Raw genomic sequence first — 19,383 nt, 5'->3', positions numbered from 1 at the left:
AGAGAGAGAAAGAGAGAGAGAGAGGGAGAGAGGCAGAGACACAGGCAGAGGGAGAAGCAGGCTCCATGCAGGGAGCCTGATGTGGGATTCGATCCCGGGTCTCCAGGATCGAGCCCTGGGCCAAAGGCAGGCGCTAAACCGCTGCGCCACCCAGGGATCCCCATTTAACTTCTTAATACATTAAGAAGGTGGTTCTTTTCATTCCCACTCCTGTTTGCTGTCTATACAATTTAAATAGCTCATTTTTTCATTCCACACAAAGGGAAGAATGAAGTTACCACATTACTTGTTTTTTGGTTAGGATAGTTCAGTAGATTCAGGGGAATTTTTTATTTTGTTATTCCTTAAAAAATATGTTTGTAAAAAAGAAAAAGTATGTTTCTTATCTTTCCTGCTCTATTGCCTGTTACCTGCTCTATTGTCTTTCCTGCACTGTTTCCTGTTTCCATTATTAGGTGAAAAGTGGAACAGAAGGAGAGAGTTTTAAGACACTAATTGTCAACTTAGGTTGGAAGGCTGACTTTATGATGATAAGGGACAATACTGAATTGGTGGAAAGGTCTCATGGGGGTTAAAGATATTAATTTGCACATCTACTTAGATGTATTTATATTTCTTCAAGCATATCATAATCTTAGTTTATTCCTTTCAAAGTATATTTGTTAAAAAAAAAAAAAAGTATATTTGTTTGTAAACTCCTCTAACAAAAAATTGTTTTACAGCCCCTTCACCGGTGCAACCACCATTCTTCTCTGAATGTTCACTGGGGTATTTTTCTCCAGCACCATCTATTTCTCTGCCTCCACCACCTCAGGTTTCTGTAAGTGAGAATTGATGTGATTTTTAAGAAAATTATTCTGTTGTTTTGTGTCTTTTCTAATTTTTTTTTTGAAAAACTGACATGTAACTAAAAGTAGTTCATATTTGAAGAGATCTTAATTTAGAATTGTTCACCAGAATTAATAACTATGAAACCTACAGAATAAATAGTTAATTATGTATTGGCAGGCTGTCCATTTGGTAGATGTTTTCCATAGCTAATTTTTAATCTCCTGTGTACTTCCTTTCAATACTTATTAGCATGTTTCCTTTTTTCCTTCTCAGCTAGTAGCTATTCCAAAAATTTATTTCAAAACGGAGTAAGATTATCTACTGTTTGGGATTATCTTCTTTGGCAGTTGGGGTTTAAGTGCTTTAGGATACTTCTAGAAATAAACTCTCTCCTTTCTCCTCTTTTGATGAATACAGTTATTTTTAATTTGAAATTTCAGCAAAGGAAGAGCATTGTATATAGAAGTTAATTTCTTTTCCCCCACCTACCCTTCCTTTTAAAAGAACTGCCAGTCCCTCATTAAAAAAAAAAAAAAAGGAAAAGAAAAAAGGAAGTAGGGGAATCCTAAAGAAAAGTTCTAAAGTTATTTCTAGATTGAAAGAATCTACAGATCAAGTTGGAGCTCTCAGTAGGTTAGCGAGAACTTTGCCATTTCACAGTTTTTGGGTGGATGTCCTCTTAGGAAGCCTAAAGTCAGAGAGATATTTTATTTTATTTTTTATTTTTTGGAGAGGGATATTTTAGAGCAGAGTGAGAGAAAACTTTTTTCTTCTTCCTTGAAATGTTTCCTTTTGGGAAATGGAGAATGGATGAATTAAATGCCGAGGGAAATACTGGAAGGTCTTTGAAACAAAAATATATCCAAACTCAGAGATTTGTATAAATTTAGTTTTCTTTATAAATAATTTCTAAGAAGCCACTGTGCAGGGATTTAAGAGAATTTTCTTGACACAGTTATTGAGATACTCGGTACTATTCTTAGATGTAAGAATAGTACATGCCTAATTTTTGTTTTTTACTTAAATAACCTGTGTTCTTGGTTTTCAGTATCTTCACTTGTTTTCAGGTAGTATCTAGAGGAAAGACCCCATAAAATTTGATTTCTGTCTTTTGGAATGCTGAATGAAAATAAAGGGAATGGCGAAGTGTATATAGTTAGTTACCTGGAAGTTCACAAATTAAATGTTTCAAATATTGTTGATTTTTTTATTCCAAAAATTACACGTTTTTCATGGTTGAATATTGAATTTGGTTTAGTTTAAAGATGTATAGGACACTTTGTTCACTTATGCTTACAACTAAAGTAATAACCTAAAGTTTATCTGTTTAAATTTATTGTTGCTCCAGAGATAAATATTTGGAATTTGTAAAATTTTCATTGTAATTGTTATTTCTTCTCTTTTAAAAATAACTAGTCTATGCCACCTTTGAGCCAGCCTTATGTGGAAGGCTTGTGTGTTTCTCTTGAACCTCTACCTCCTCTACCACCTTTACCACCTCTCCCACCTGAAGATCCAGAACAGCCTCCAAAACCACCTTTTGCAGATGAAGAAGAGGAGGAAGAAATGCTGCTTCGAGAAGAGCTACTTAAATCTCTTGCAAATAAAAGAGCTTTTAAGCCAGAGGTAATTTAGGTGCTTGAACCTCTAGGTGGTGCTCTTGACTCTTGTTTTAGCTTTGCTTTTCTCTGGAATTCACTGGGCGTTTCAGTAAAGTAGTGATAAGTCTGAAACTGATTTACTCGAGATTTTTCAAGATGACAGAACTTTCTTTTTGTTTAAAAATATTTCATACTTCTCTTTTCCTTATTCAGGAAACATCCAGTAATAGTGACCCACCTTCACCTCCAGTTCTGAACAATTCACAGCCTGTGCCAAGAAGCAATCTATCAATAGTCAGTATTAATACAGTATCTCAGCCTAGGATACAGAATCCAAAGTTTCACAGAGGACCTCGTCTTCCACGAACTGTCATCTCGGTAAGAACAAGCAAAGTATTGAATCCTACTGTTAATAGTTTATGAGAAATTTTTATGAAATTGTGCTGTCTTATTCCCTAACTCCTAGTTTATTTATATATGTACATATATTCACATATAAGTAAAAATTTATTATTTTTTATTAATAGTGAAATGGGAGTGGCTTCTTCACTTGAAAACTAGTATAGTTCAGTGATAATTTTGGGGGGGGGGAAGGATTATTTTCATCATTTCCTCTGCCATTTTTTTTCACTTTATTTTTTCTATATAAATTGGTCCATTTAGATTTTTTTGTTCTAGAGTTGCTTTTAGCAAATTGTATGTGTATTTTTTATTTCTCCCATCTTAATTTATGTTCTGCTCATATTTTTTCCAGTTAATGACTGTACCATAATGACTGAATTCATTTATGATATTTACTGATGTCCATTAAAGAACTTGAAATGACAGTTTCTTTTTACCTTGTTTCCAATGGCTTTGAAATAAAATAACGAAGTAAAGCCAAGTGGAAATCTTGCCTCTGTTAGGTAAACCAATTTTGGCCACTTACTCTCTCTGTATAACCACAAAAGCCAAAAAGTTTTGTCAATAACTATGTAGAATTATTAATTTTTTGGTTGTAAAGAGTTATTAATTTAGGTGGCATTATGGTTCTTTATATAGAAAGTTGGAGAAAATGGGGCACTTGGATGGCTCAGTCGGTTAAAGCATCTGACTCTTGGTTTTGGCTCAGGGTCGTGGGATTGAGCCCCTGCTCAAGATTCTTTTTCCCTCAGCCTCTGTCCCTCCCCATCTCCAAAATAAAGAAAAAAAAGAAAGAAAGTTGGAGAAAATAAAACTTAATGAGACAGGTGATCATACTAGTATCTAGAAAGATATTTCCATATCTGAAAATAGAGAATATTTTTTGTGGCCGACAAATAACCAGTCTTGGTGAAATGGAACAAAGCTAGTTATGCAACATAACCATAAGAAACCATAGACTATCTACTTGGAATTCATTATTTTTAAGAATTGAAATTCAAGGGCAGCCCCAGTGGCGCAGCGGTTTAGCGCCGCCTGCAGCCCGGGGTGTGATCCTGGAGACCTGGGATCGAGTCCCACATCAGGCTCCCTGCATAGTGCCTGCTTCTCCCTCTGCCTGTGTCTCTGCCTCTCTCTCTCTAGCTGTGTCTCTATGAATAAATAAATAAAATCTTTAAAAAAAAAAAAAAAAAAAAGAATTGAAATTCAAGACTTATCCAAGGCCACTTTAGTTGGGGTAAAGTCAAGAAATGAATACTTTGGTCATCAAAAGTAACATGTTATCTTTGCAGCTTCCAAAGCATAAATCAGTGGTTGTAACACTGAATGATTCAGATGACAGTGAGTCTGATGGAGAGGCTTCCAAGTCAACAAATAGTGTTTTTGGTGGATTGGAGTCTATGATTAAAGAAGCAAGAAGAACTGCTGAGGTAAGTGCAATAATGAAAGATGAAAGATGATGTCTTAGTAATCATTAAAGTTTTTATTTTCCTGAAAATTAGACCTTAGAGGTCTAGATTTCTAATATATTGAATTGTAGAAATATTTTAATTATTTGTGTTATCTAGGATTTTATATAATGAAGAATGTATAAATTTAGTTAGATTTAACTATTAAAAACCCACTTAATTTTTTTTTAATTGACTAATTGACTAATCCTTTTTTCAAAATAGTAAAACTTGAGTGGATAATTGTCTCTGTACTAAGGAAACTTACTGATTTGAAATTGTATCATATTACCAGAAGGAAACTTACTGATTTAAAATTGTATCGTATTACCAGAAGACTGTTTTTTTTGTTTTTTGTTTTTTAATTTTTTAAAATTTATTTATGATAGTCACACACAGAGAGAGAGAGAGGCAGAGATACAGGCAGAGGGAGAAGCAGGCTCCATGCACCGGGAGCCCGACGTGGGATTCGATCCTGGGTCTCCAGGATCGCGCCCTGGTCCAAAGGCAGGCGCCAAACTGCTGCGCCACCCAGGGATCCCTTGTTTTCTTTTTTTAAAGATTTTATTTATTTATTTATGAGAGACATACAGAGAGAGGCAGAGACACAGGCAGAAGGAGAAGCAGGCTTCCTGCAGGGAGCCTGACAGGGGACTCCAGGATCAGGCCCTGGGCTCAAGGTGGCGCTAAACCGTTGAGCCACCCGGGCTGCCCAGATGACAGTTTTTATTAAATTTATAATCTAAGTACAACTTTTACCCTCATTCTTATTATTACATATGTTGGTTACTATGATTTAGTTCAATTATTTTAAAACTGTAGGGCTTACTAGGTCTTACAATTAAGTTGTGGTTAGTAGAGTAGGCTGCCTTGTTAAAAGAAGTAGGAAATAATTATGAATTACTCCTCTATTTCTAAATATGTAAATGTACAGTGGGTTACAATGTAAAGTGCAAATCTTAGTGTGGGATTATTAAAAGCGGTTGATCTGGTGGACTTCAACTGTTTTCTAGCAAGCTTCAAAACCAAAAGTACCCCCAAAATCTGAAAAAGAAAACGATCCCATGAGGACACCTGAAGCCTTGCCTGAAGAAAAGAAGATTGAGTATAGATTGTTAAAGGAAGAAATTGCCAAGTAAGTGGCATTTCTTGTAATTAACTTTAAAAGTATGTGCTATTTCAGTACTTAGTCTTTACACAATTTTTTGTCATGAGTGATGCTGATTTTATCCAAGATAACTCACAGGTGATCATTTATAGACTTGAATACAGTGGCACACTGAGATATAAACAGCTTGGAAAAAGATGAAAGTTGTAATAAAGGAGAACTACTACTATGAACTTTTTTATACTTTAAATAATTTTGTCACTTTTACCTTAGTAAAGCTGAAAAAATACTTAGTAGAATCAGCAATATTCTTCTCTTTTTAAATTAAAGTGTAGTTGACACACAGTGTTGTACCAGTTTTAGGTGTACAACATAGTGATTTGACAACTCTATACCATGCAGACTTTCAGCTTTGAATGGCATCTTTGTCATGGTTATTGATCATCATCGTTATTAGCCAATATGACTAATATTTTTATTTTATGAAATAGAATAGATGTTTAAGGATAAATAATTTTAGTTTATGCTTTGGTATAATTCATCTACTTTTATTATCTTAGTCGAGAGAAACAGCGTTTGATTAAATCAGATCAGCTGAAGACAAGTTCGTCATCCCCAGCAAACTCTGATGTGGAAATTGATGGAATTGGCCGAATAGCGATGGTTACTAAGCAGGTTACAGATGCAGAAGCAAAACTTAAAAAACATAGGTGAGCCTCTTTATCTCATTAAATATTGGCATATTTTTAAATGTTATATATTGGAATAATATATTTTTGTGGTGTATGTCAACAAGTATACTGGAGTGGCTGTCATTTTGTTGAATTACACATTTACATAAAGTAATAGTATTAATGTTTAGAAATATCAAGATTTGAAAGATTTGTTTCCCTGCAGATATATACATGGCTTAGTCACTGCTAAAAACATTTATGAAATTACTTGTTTTGGATTTTTTTTAAAACTTTGATATCTTTTTGAAATACCTTCATTGGAACCATATGTTGTTATAGGTGGGCTTGATTGTTGTAAATAGTCATTACCCAGTCTGATGAGTAAGACACATAGTCAAATACGGCATTATTATAAATGTTATAAGTGTGTGAATATTAATTTATGATCCTAAACTTACATGTTTTGTGAAATCAATGTGTTGTTTGGTGTTTCAGAATTTTGAAAATGTATAACCTCACAGGATGAACATAATGAATCATAGAATTAATTAGCATATTTAGGCAAGTTAAATTATTTTATTGAGGTTTAATGGACATATATTAGTTTCAGATGTACACCATAATGGTTTGGTATACGTGTATATTAGGGAATGGTCACTACAGTAAGTTTTGTAACATCTATCCCCATATATATGGTTACAAATTTTTTGGTGTGTGATGAGGACCATTTGCATATGTTTGATAGAAATGATTATATTCGATATGGCTATACATCTTTTTCATTCCATACACCTTGAAATCATTAGTTGATGAAGAACAAAATGGCTTTAGTTAACATCAGCATTTAATGAATTTTGTTCTTAGTCCCCCTGTAAGTTTACACATGTAACAGGGAGGTTCTATTCAAGAATGGTAAGACATTCCTTATTCTGTTTTTAATAACTAATTCATAAACTCCAAGCTTGATTGTAAAAATTGATCTTAGTGAGGAATTAACTCTTAATGTTAAAAATCATTAACAATGTGTAAATAATTTAATGGTTTTTAAAGCAAGTTTCAAAAGTTCACCCACCCATAGTTACATAATGAAAGGAAAAAGGTAGAAATTTACAACCACCTTATCTTTTTTAAATCATGAAAAAACAATGTAACTTGGAGTATTTTGGTAAGGCACCATAGATCCTTCAAGGAGTTAATGACTATGTAAATTTTTTATAAGTAAACAAAAGTATGTTCTGTTCTCCATTTCTGAACAAGACATTGGAGATTAAGTATTCTGAACAAAATGAAATACATTTTAAAATAGTGTTTATAAACATCTTCAACTTTGAATATTTGTCTTCGTGCTAAGTACCATATTTTATTACTTCTAAAGCATGCCATTATCTTATGCACTAAGAAAGAAAACCTGCTCCTGGTCAAACTGTGATATACAGTAATGCTTAAGACATTACTGATATTAGAGATCTGAAAAATGTGCTCCATAAATAAAATGCTGTGGTGACCATAGATCTCTTAAATTATGAATAAGAAATGGTATTTTGTATGTTTTAAAGGAGATTGAAATAAATTCATTTAGGTTCCATTTATTTAATAGCTAATAAAAAGTGAAAAGGTTTTAAAAAATTCTTTAATCTTTCTATTCTCCATTCTATCACATATTCTCTGTATGATTCTTTCTAGATGTCAATTTTCGTAACTGTTGAAATATAGTATCTCCTGGGAAAGATACTTAATATTTTTAACTATAATATTCAGTAGTTGAGAAAATGAAAATTTATATCCATACATTTATTTTTTGTCCTGTTTTTATTCTCAGTTCCAAACTTTACATCTGTATATTGTTTAAAAATGCAGACTTCCTTTTTCTTGCTTTATGAGTTAGAGATTTGTAAGTGTGCTTTTGATTATGCTTATTAGATGCTTATTTGTTTATGTATTAAGAGTATTATAAATGATGTTAAAGCAGTTTTTGTCTTAAGTCTTCATCTTTCAGGGGTTATATAGGGTCAGATTCAGTCACATCTACTAGTAGTAGTTTTTTAACTGTAATTCACATTGTTCAGACCTATAGTTCCTTTCATTTTTTTTTTTTTAACTTTTATTTATTTATGATAGTCACACAGAGAGAGAGGCAGAGACACAGGCAGAGGGAGAAACAGGCTCCAAGCACCGGGAGCCCGACGTGGGATTCGATCCCGGGTCTCCAGGATCGCGCCCTGGGCCAAAGGCAGGCGCCAAACCGCTGCGCCACCCAGGGATCCCCCTTATAGTTCCTTTCATAAAATGTAATAATATATTTGAATACCTCTGTGATTAGTGAATATGAAAGTAATCATCCTTTTAATTCTTTTTTTTAAGATTTAGAATTTTTTTTTTTTTTAAAGATTTTATTTATTTATTCATGAGACACAGAGAGAGAGAGAGAGAGGGGCAGAGACACAGGCGGAGGGAGAAGCAGGCTCCATGCAGGAGCCCGATGTGGGACTGGACCCCGGGTCTCCAGGATCACACCCCAGGCCGAAGGTGGCGCTAAACCGCTGAACCACCAGGGCTGCCCAATTATCCTTTTAATTCTTATCTGTGTGTTAGCAATACACATATTTTTTAAGATGTATTTATTTGAGAGCGTGCATGCACTGCAGGTGGGAGGAGGAGAGGTAGAGAGAGTCTTAGGCAGACTCCCCACCTTGCACAGAGTTGGTTGTGGGGGCTCAGTCTTACCACCTCACAGCTTGAAATCAAGAGTCGGATTCTTAACCCACTGCAGTATATTTTGTAAAATGAGCTACTGCTTTGTAAATATTTTATTCTGATGGTGTTAGTCCACTAGTTTAAAAACATTATGAATTTTATTATTTCCCAATTAGGATTCTCTTGATGAAAGATGAATCTGTTTTAAAGAATCTCGTACAGCAAGAAGCTAAGAAGAAAGAATCCGTTCGAAATGCTGAAACAAAGATTACAAAACTTACAGAACAGCTTCAGGCAACAGAGAAAATTCTCAGTGTCAACAGAATGTTTTTAAAGAAGCTTCAGGAACAAGTAATGTTCTTTTTTAAATTAAGCTATTGTAGTCTCATGTTTACTGCACATTTTTGTGGGCCAAATTTTTTGTCAAACAAAACCATAAATCACAACCATCAAAATATAGAACCTTTGTATTGTTTTCCATTGTGACATGATACTGGAATATTTTTATTTTCAGGTGAATACCCTAAAGCTGCTGTGTTAAAGAAGGTATTTCCTCTCCTAAGGTTTACATTTATATTTCCAGAATTATCCTATATTTTCAGATTCACAAAGTTCAACAACGTGTTACCATTAAGAAAGCTTTGACTCTAAAGTATGGAGAAGAGCTTGCTCGGGCAAAGGCAGTGGCCAGTAAAGAAATAGGAAAACGTAAACTGGAACAAGATCGCCTTGGAGTAAGTTGTTTGTAGGAATATTTTCTTTTTGGAAAGGGGAAAGTTTTCATGATAATTTTGAGGGTAAGATATATATGAAATAACTTTTTATCTGCATATTCAGAAAGATTAAAGCTTTGTTTTTAAATGACATCCACATTTTGAAAGTCTTATTTTATAGTTACTGTTTTGACTCTTGTTTTTTGTTTTCCATAGATTATGCCAGATTAACTGGCATAACTTTTGGGGACTTTTTATATTTTACTCTCATCAGTGATTTAGTTTTATAATGTTGGCCTTATGTTGTAGGGATAACACATTTATCTTACCAAAAATTGTTTATGAAATCATAGCCATGTAAAATATGTCTATCACTTTCTTCCCCCAGCCAAACAAAATGATGAGACTGGACAATTCTCCAATATCAAGTCCCAGAAAGCATTCAGCAGAACTGATTGCTATGGAAAAAAGACGATTACAAAAGCTAGAATATGAATATGCCCTGAAAATTCAGAAACTAAAAGAAGCACGGGCCCTTAAAGCAAAGGAACAACAGAATATTGCTCCAGTTGTGGAAGAGGAACCTGAATTTTCTTTACCTCAACCGTCGCTTCACGATCTGACTCAAGATAAATTAAGTCTGGACACTGAGGAAAATGATGTTGATGATGAGATTTTGTCTGGTTCAAACAGGGAACGAAGAAGATCATTTTTAGAGTCTAATTCTTTTACTAAACCTAACCTTAAGCACACTGATACACCTAACAAAGAATGCATAAACAAACCTACTAAGAATACAGTGGAAAAACCAGAACTTTTTCTGGGGTTAAAAATTGGTGAATTACAGAAATTATATTCAAAAGCTGATAGCTTAAAACAGTTGATTTTAAAAACCACTACAGGCATTACAGAAAAGGCTTTACATGGTCAGGTAACTGAACATTTCATATGCTTTATAAAATCTAGGATTCATTTTAGCCTTATTTGGTTTATGTAATGGCTTTTTTCTTTCGTAGGAGATTTCTGTGGATGTGGATTTTGTGACAGCACAGAGTAAAACAACAGAAGTGAAGCCGTGTCCTTTTAGACCCTACCATAGTCCTCTTCTAGTTTTTAAGTCCTACAGGTATAAAAGAAACATTCAATGAGCTGGAATTTCAGGACTGCTCCTTGATCTTAATGACAGTATAATCTTGGATATTTTATGATAATGAAATAATGAAAAAAATAATTGTGTCATGGTGACTAAAAATGAACTTGGTCGTTTAGGGAAAATAAAATAGCCTTATTGTCAGATTTGAACCATATCAGGAAGGTTTAGCTCATACTGGGTTTATTCTTACCAAGTTACTGGGAGAATTGTGGAGAAACTGGATTACTGTCTGTTAGGGATTTTAGGAAAAATAACTAGAATCAAATGAGGATTTTTAAATTTTAAAAAGAAGTTTACTGTTACTCTAAGGAATGCATTGGCCAGCTTTCATAAAATTGATTTAGACATTCTCAGATGATTAACTTTGTGGGGGTTGTCTCTTTAAAAAGACTTCCAGAAGTTGTGACTGTTAAGTGGGTAGGATTTAATTATCATAATAAAGCACCTTACAGGTGGTGTAGACTCTTCCCCTAGTTTTTTTGTTGCCTGGTAACATGTGCAAGGAATATGAATGTTATATACCATTTTATTATATGATAAGAAAACAGTACTTTTAAAGATTTTATTTGAGCATGAGGAGGTGCAGAGGGAGAGAATCTCAGACAGACTCCCTGCTGAGCACAGAGCCTGCTTCAGGGCTTGATCTCAGGACCCTAAGATCATGACCTGAGCCAAGATCTAGAGTCGAACTCAACCACCTGAGCCACCCAGGCAGCCTGGAAAACACTACTTTTAAAATACAGGGCTTTTTGTTGTTTTATGTTTTAGATCTTTTTGTGTTCTAGGTATAAAAATAGTTGTCCCTACCAGTTGATATTCTGTTTTTTTAGAGTTCATTTTGGCTCTAAGTTAGTAGATAATAGCTCAAAGTATAGAAATTTTAATTGAGAAAAATGAAAAATTTCTTCATTTTCTGGGGAACGTGTATGGAGTATAATGTACCCCCTCCTTTTGTCTCCTTAGATTTAGTCCATACTATCGAACCAAGGAAAAACTTCCCTTAAGCTCAGTATCATACAGTAACATGATTGAACCGGATCAGTGTTTCTGCCGTTTTGATTTAACAGGAACATGTAATGATGATGATTGTCAATGGTGAGTAGTTTTTATTTGTGAATATTTTATGATCTAAAAGGCAACCTTGGTTATTTGGCTTTGATATATACGTGATTATCTTTTCTGTGTTGTCATTTTATTTTAGGCAGCATACACAGGATTACACACTTAGCCGAAAGCAGCTGTTCCAGGACATTCTGTCGTATAATCTGTCTCTGATTGGTTGTTCAGAGACAAGCACTGATGAAGAAATTGCTGCTGCAGCAGGTATTTAAAGACCTCTTGTTCCCCCAAGTGAAAATTTGAATGAAGGCAATTAAAAAATGTTATGTTCAGTTGTTGATGTCTTTAGTTGCAGTAATTCACATTCACCTATAGCATTTTATCCAGATTTGCTCTAATATTGTAGTCATTAGCCATATCCTCCTATTCAAGTATAAATTAATTAAAATTTCTTCCTGAGTTGCAGTAGCCACATTTCAAGTGTTTGATAGCTACTTTTGAGCTCAATAGCTCATTGGGTTAAGTACCTACCAATAGGATATTGCACACATTCCATCATTGCGGGAAGTGCTTTGGACAGAGCTTATCTATAGGTTCAATTTATTTAGAAGAATATGTTAACATATTTGTATAGCAATTTTATTAATGATTTTAAGACAGACCTGTTTTTATTTATTATTTTAAAAATAGAGGAGGATTAGAAATTAAGATGAATGTGTGGTTTCAAATTCTACAAAGAAATAAAAAGGGCTTTATACACTTTGATATTGTAGGAAGCGTAGATTAATGTCAAACATTGTGAATAAATATTATTAAGATTGTCTCCAGATTTATTGCTAAATATTAAACCTTACTGCAAGTGTTTTGGAAGTAAATGAATTGGTGATTATTAAACTTAGTGTTAACCACAACACAGGGTAATTATAAAGTCACTGAATCTATGTAATCATTCTCAGTTTGGGACTTTAATTTTCACTTGTTTATAGTTTGTTTCAAGAAATACTTTGTTTTTGGAACCCAATTTGGGTGCATGATGTAAGATTTGCTATAGTAGTTAAGGTAATGGAGGCCTTGCCTTCCAGGAGGCATATGTGTTTTTGACTAGTAATGTATGTTTCCTTTTAATTTTTAAATTACTCTTCACTATATACTCTTCAATTAATCTTGTCTCTGTAATCCATGTTACATTCCTCTAATTTCAGAAAAATATGTTGAGAAACTTTTTGGAATAAATAAAGATCGAATGTCAATGGACCAGATGGCTGTTCTCCTTGTTAGCAATATCAATGAAAGTAAAGGCCATAGTGAGTATCTCTCTCTCTCTCTCTCTCTCTCTCTCTCTCTCTCTCATACACACACACACACACATGCACACACAAGGACCTTGTAGTTTATGAGAGCAAATTTTTCTGAAATATATATGGATGGCATTATGTTCTCTAAAATACATATGTATATGTATATATGTATGTAACATGTTTATAGGGTAGAACAAACATCTTTTTCTAGGGTAGAAAATACATATGTATGTCATTTCTGACTAACAATAATTTTAGCTCTTTCTGAATACTGTTTGGGTAGCCTTTAAAACTATAAAAAACAAGTTATATCAACTAATAATCTTCTCCTGTCTACTTTAGCACCACCATTTACAACCTACAAAGATAAAAGAAAGTGGAAGCCAAAATTTTGGAGGAAACCTGTTTCAGAGAATAGCTTCAGTAGTGATGAGGAACAGTCTACAGGACCAATTAAGTATGGTAAGAAGTAATTTAAGACCCTGAATCATTAAATTCTGATGTTCCATCTTTTTCTAACACTTTACTTATGTTTGGTGTATCTAGTAGCTCGGCTTTTTGTTTCTTCTATTTTTTTTTTTTTTTTTTTATGATAGTCACAGAGAGATTGAGAGAGAGATAGAGAGAGAGGCAGAGACATAGGCAGAGGGAGAAGCAGGCTCCATGCACCGGGAGCCCGACATGGGATTCGATCCCGGGTCTCCAGGATCGCGCCCTGGGCCAAAGGCAGGCGCTAAACCGCTGTGCCACCCAGGGATCCCTCTTCTATTTTTTTTTTTTTTTAGGATTATTTATTTATTCATGAGAGACACACAGAGAGAGGCAGAGACACAGGCAGAAGGAGAAGCAGGCTTTCTGCAGGGAGCCCGATATGGGACTTGATCCCAGGACCCCAGGTCATGCACTGAGCTGAAGGCAGATGCTCAACCACTGAGCCACCCAGGCATCCCTTATTTTATTTTATTTTATTTTATTTTATTTTATTTTATTTTATTTTATTTTATTTTATTTTATATTTTATTTTATTTTATTTTATTTTATTTTATTTTATTTTATTTTATTTTATTATTTTATTTTATTTTATTTTATTTTATTTATTTTATTTTATTTATTTTATTTTATTTATTTTATTTTATTTTATTTTATTATTTTATTTTATTATTTTATTATTTTATTTTATTTATTTTATTTATTTTATTTTATTTTATTTTATTTATTTTATTTTATTTTATTTTTTATTTATTTTAATTTTATTTATTTTATTTTATTATTTTTTTAGAACAGTGATGCCATTTAGCATTTAATACAGTTCTTCATTGTGTGGGATTGCCTACTGCCTGGTCTGTGTCCTTGTGGGCAGGTGTAGTATTTTGTTTAGCTTTCGAGCCTGTGCTTTCTTAACATGCAGTAGGCTCACACAAAGAATAAATAAATGAATGAAAAAAGCAAATATGAAGAAGTGCTATATTGTCAAGCACATACTAAGTTTGCATTCTTATTAAAGTTTACATAATTTGTTTACTACTTGTGGATTAGCAGATATCTAATAGGTACATGCTCTCATGTGCTTATTTACGCTAATGTACTTTTTCTCTAAATGTAGGATAAATTACCTTCATAATTAATAACTTTTTTTTTTTTTTTTTACTATTTAGTGAATGTGAATTATCAAGTTATGCCACTTACCTTTAAAGTAGAGATCATACTTCTGGTTTGCCCAGCAGAATCCTAGTTTATACCTATTAATCCTGGTGTAGTTTTTAATAACACCCCTTTCACTTTTAGAAGTGTTCTGGTTTGTAAAATTTTTTTTTAAGATTTTATTTATTTATTTATTCATGATAGATCTAGAGGGGCAGACACAGGCAGAGGGAGAAGCAGGCTCCATGCCAGGAGCCTGATGCGGGACTTGATCCTGGGACTCCAGGATCACGCTCTGGGTCAAAGGCAGGCGCTAAACTGCTGAGCCACCCAGGGATCCCCGAGCCACCCACGGATCCCCCTGGTTTGTAAATTATATGACATTCTACCTTAAAGTGAGCTACTGCATATATTTTGAATCTTTAGATTTTTAGACTATTTTAAAGATGAGGCCAATTGTTTTCTTGGTCTGTGGATAAGAGAAAGTGTAAAGCTCATGATACTTTTCCTTCCAGCCTTCCAGCCAGAGAACCGGATAAATGTTCCGGCTTTAGATACGGTTGTCACCCCAGATGACGTCAGATACTTTACAAATGAAACTGATGACATTGCTAATTTAGAAGCAAGTGTGCTTGAAAATCCTTCTCATGTACAACTTTGGCTCAAGCTTGCGTACAAGTACTTGAATCAGAATGATGGGTAGGTCCACTTCTAATCTTTGTGTCAACTGTTGCACATTTATATTTTTGTGTTTGAAGTTTATTTCATCTATGGTAATCATATTTCCATCATGGTATCAATGAAGTCTTGTTTTTGACAAAGCCAAAAGCACTCTATTGTTTAAAAGCTATGAGAGAAAAAAAATAAAAGCCATTAGAAAAACTTTAAGATAAGATCTTGAGTTCTTTTCATGGCTCAGTGTAGGTAATAAATTAGCCCCAGTTTTTAACTCTAGTTGGTAGGCTCTTTTTTCAGAGTAGGATTAGTTAATACAGTAAATTCTGAGTGGTATAAGGATTGATTGTTTTTAAGGCATGTGGTGATAGGAACCATTTTTTTTTTTTTTTTTTTTTAAGATTTATTTGTTCTTAAAGGTAGAGGGGGAAATTGTGCATGTACTAGTACACCTGGGAGAGGAGCAGAGAAAGAAAGAGTCCCAAGCAGACTCTGCACTGAGCACAGAGCGCCATGCAGGACTTGTTTTCACAACCCCAAGATCATGACCTCAGCTAAAGCCGAGTCAGCTGTGCAACCAACTTTGCCACCCAGGCATCCCCAGTAGTGATAGTCTTAAAATTATGTTGGTACAATAGAACAAGTTAAATTTTATGTTAATTTTTATGTAGAGATTTAAAGCTTCTATAGGAACACCTAAATTCTGATGAATTGACATTTTTTCTATGGGTGGTGTTATGTGTCTTTGTATAAGGTAAATAAGTGATTTCTCTCACTAACCTATTGTATTTTCTAATTCCTACTTTTTGATAGTATTAGCAGGAATGGTCTTTTATTATTATAATTTTAAATCATTATAATTTAATTTTTTAAAAAAGCTATTCTGAATGTCCGTCTAACTTGACATAAAAGCTTTTTCAGTAAGGCAGCATTAGAGTGCTAATATATCACACATACCTGAATACGGTGCTTATTTAACTTGCCTTGTGTGTCATCTCCATGTTAATGGGATAAGTTACAGTGTTTTCTTTTCTGACTCATTTACTGAGTGAAGGCCAAAAGAACTGTACATTATTTTATGAATAGAATCATGAGAGACAGTTATCTTCTTCAAGAGATAGCAAGCCTTTGACCTTTGAAAAGAACTGTTACATTGAAAGCTTTGATATTTTGTGCTGACAGTAGCTGGCCTTGAGGGGGAATTGTTTTCCCATTCCCAGAAGACTGTAACTCATAAAAGGTATTGCTGAATATGGACATAAAGTACATTTCAAGTTGATAATATAGGGGTTTTATAACATTGTATTTTTATCTGGTAAATACTCCCTGAATATCAACTTAAAAAGGAATCGTTAGGTCTGTGGGAAATTAGGACCTTTTTTGGACTGGTGTGATTTAAAATCCTAATGTAACTCTCTTAGGTGATTCTAACTTCTCGGTAGGTTCCTGGAACTTTAAAATGGACTCATTAGATGAGCCTGATTTAAGAGTATTTTGAAGCATTTAAAAAAAAAAAACAACTTCTTGTTTCTTTTAAACACGTAGGCTATGTTCAGAGTCCTTGGATTCTGCTTTAAATGTTCTGGCTCGAGCTTTGGAAAACAATAAAGACAATCCAGAAATTTGGTGCCATTACCTCAGATTGTTCTCCAAAAGAGGAACCAAGGAAGAAGTGCAGGAAATGTGTGAAACAGCTGTTGAATATGCTCCTGATTATCAGAGTTTTTGGACTGTGAGTAGAAAAAGATAATAGTTCTCTGTGTGTGTCTGTGTGTGTGTATCTGTGTGTTTATAATTCTTTGGATCATCTTAAAAATTGATATGTAGCTTAATAAAGTAATATGCTTTATCTGCATGTAGATATTATAACTTTTTATTGTCCCATAACCTCAGAACCACTCCTGGGTCAGGTTTAAATTTAGAATAAACAAGAGGAAAATATTTAGTGAAGAAGTAAATTTTCTTGTTGTTTACTAAATCAGTAAGGAAAAAATATACACTTTTTTTTCTTAATATTTTATTTATTTATTCATGAGAAAAATAGACAGGCAGAGGGAGAAACAGGCTTCATGTAGGGAGCCTGATGTGGGACTCCATCCTGGGTCTCCAGGATCACGCCCTGGGCTGAAGGTGGCGCTAAACCGCTGAGCCACCTGGGCTGCCCAAAATACACACATTTTAAAACATTTACACTTAGCTATTCATAGGCAGTTTTACTTTAGGCAAAAGTTATGTGAAAAAAAAATTTTTTTTTTTTTTTTGCAAAGCACCTGAAAAACAATTTTAAAAAATTTCTTCTATTTATGTAACATTTTCATGAATGCCAAGAAACATTTTGATATTTGTATTATCCTCATTACTTACGAAAATAATCTTAATCTATAATTCATGGTAATATTGAACTTTGCCAAGATACAAAGATTTAGTGAGAAAATGGTTTCTTTATTTTCTGAGTCAATGAGATGTTTCCTACCCATGCTTAAAATTATAATGAATCCACTTGTAAAATATTCATTAATATCTGAACTTTTGCCAGCTGGATTCAGCAGTCATAAGATTTTGCAATCTGTTACTGTCAGATCTGTCACTTACTTGCTAACTGAAATTCAGAACAGATCCATCTGGATGACATGGTATTCCTTACTGAATGAACTTGGCCACTCTTACTCCTAACTCAGGTACTGAAGTGAAAGATGCTTGATTTTTGACCTGGAGTCTTGTGCCAAAGTTAATGCTACTGATCATCATAAGATTTTTATAGGGTGTGATATTTTTCCTTAGAGTTATTTGGTCTTTAAAGGGCCTCTTAATTTCTTTTTAATTATTTCGCCACATATGTATGATAATGAATGCCTGTTCTCAAAATTTGTATACAGTCATAAACCTTTAGCACATTGTACGTAACCAAAGACCTGAACTTTTGTAAACTTTTTCTTTTAATAATAAATTTATTTTTTATTGGTGTTCAATTTGCCAACATACAGAATAACACCCAGTGCTCATCCCGTCAAGTGCCCCCCTCAGATAGTCTTTCCTCCTTTATCGAATATTAGTTGACCATAAAGTTCAGGGTCTACTTCTGGGTTCTCTATTCTGTTCATTGATCTATGTGTCTGTTTTTGTGCCAGTACCACACTGTCTTGATGACCACAGCTTTGTAGTACAACCTGAAATCTGGCATTGTGATGCCCCCAGATATGGTTTTCTTTTTTAAAATTTCCCTGGCTATTCGGGGTCTTTTCTGATTCCACACAAATCTTAAAATAATTTGTTCTAACTCTCTGAAGAAAGTCCATGGTATTTTGATAGGGATTGCATTAAACGTGTAAATTGCCCTGGGTAACATTGACATTTTCACAATATTAATTCTGCCAATCCATGAGCATGGAGTATTTTCCCATCTCTTTGTGTCTTCCTCAATTTCTTTCAGAAGTGTTCTATAGTTTTTAGGGTATAGGTCCTTTACCTCTTTGGTTAGGTTTATTCCTAGGTATCTTATGCTCTTGGGTGCAATTGTAAATGGGATTGACTCCTTAATTTCTCTTTCTTCAGTCTCAGTGTATAGAAATGCCATTGATTTCTGGGCATTGATTTTGTATCCTGCCATGCTGCCAAATTGCTGTATGAGTTCTAGCAATCTTGGGGTGGAGGCTTTTGGGTTTTCTATGTAGAGTATCATGTCATCGGCGAAGAGGGAGAGTTTGACTTCTTCTTTGCCAATTTGAATGCCTTTAATGTCTTTTTGTTGTCTGATTGCTGAGGCTAGGACTTCCAGTACTATGTTGAATAGGAGTGGTGAGAGTGGACATCCCTGTCTTGTTCCTGATCTTAGGGGAAAGGCTCCCAGTGCTTCCCCATTGAGAATGATATTTGCTGTGGGCTTTTCGTGGATGGCTTTTAAGATGTCGAGGAATGTTCCCTCTATCCCTACGCTCTGAAGAGTTTTGATCAGGAATGGATGCTGTATTTTGTCAAATGCTTGAACTTTTGTAATCTATCATGGTCTTACTGCCATTTACTTGTTGATTCAAGGAAAGGAGAGATGAAGTTAATTCAGTGGTGATTCTAAGAGTACATCTGTATTGT

At 34.1% G+C, this 19,383-nt stretch overlaps 1 protein-coding gene across 1 annotated transcript in view; it reads left to right on the top strand.

Annotated features, from left to right (window-relative positions):
• ZFC3H1 (zinc finger C3H1-type containing) overlaps positions 1-19,383 on the top strand; it is a 56,676-nt gene that overhangs the window by 22,450 nt on the left and 14,843 nt on the right. Inside the window, exons 7-22 of the mRNA XM_077913844.1 lie at positions 723-820; positions 2,248-2,457; positions 2,646-2,810; positions 4,127-4,264; positions 5,296-5,417; positions 5,951-6,100; positions 8,935-9,109; positions 9,361-9,492; positions 9,860-10,402; positions 10,488-10,597; positions 11,588-11,719; positions 11,826-11,947; positions 12,886-12,987; positions 13,324-13,443; positions 15,138-15,321; positions 16,843-17,029. Of these exons, the coding sequence (XP_077769970.1) occupies positions 723-820; positions 2,248-2,457; positions 2,646-2,810; positions 4,127-4,264; positions 5,296-5,417; positions 5,951-6,100; positions 8,935-9,109; positions 9,361-9,492; positions 9,860-10,402; positions 10,488-10,597; positions 11,588-11,719; positions 11,826-11,947; positions 12,886-12,987; positions 13,324-13,443; positions 15,138-15,321; positions 16,843-17,029 (2,690 nt within the window). The remainder of the gene's footprint in view (positions 1-722; positions 821-2,247; positions 2,458-2,645; positions 2,811-4,126; positions 4,265-5,295; positions 5,418-5,950; positions 6,101-8,934; positions 9,110-9,360; positions 9,493-9,859; positions 10,403-10,487; positions 10,598-11,587; positions 11,720-11,825; positions 11,948-12,885; positions 12,988-13,323; positions 13,444-15,137; positions 15,322-16,842; positions 17,030-19,383) is intronic.

This window comes from Canis aureus, chromosome 11, assembly GCF_053574225.1.
Source record: "Canis aureus isolate CA01 chromosome 11, VMU_Caureus_v.1.0, whole genome shotgun sequence".
Taxonomy (NCBI): domain Eukaryota; kingdom Metazoa; phylum Chordata; class Mammalia; order Carnivora; family Canidae; genus Canis; species Canis aureus.
This window is presented reverse-complemented; position numbering and strand designations above follow the sequence as displayed.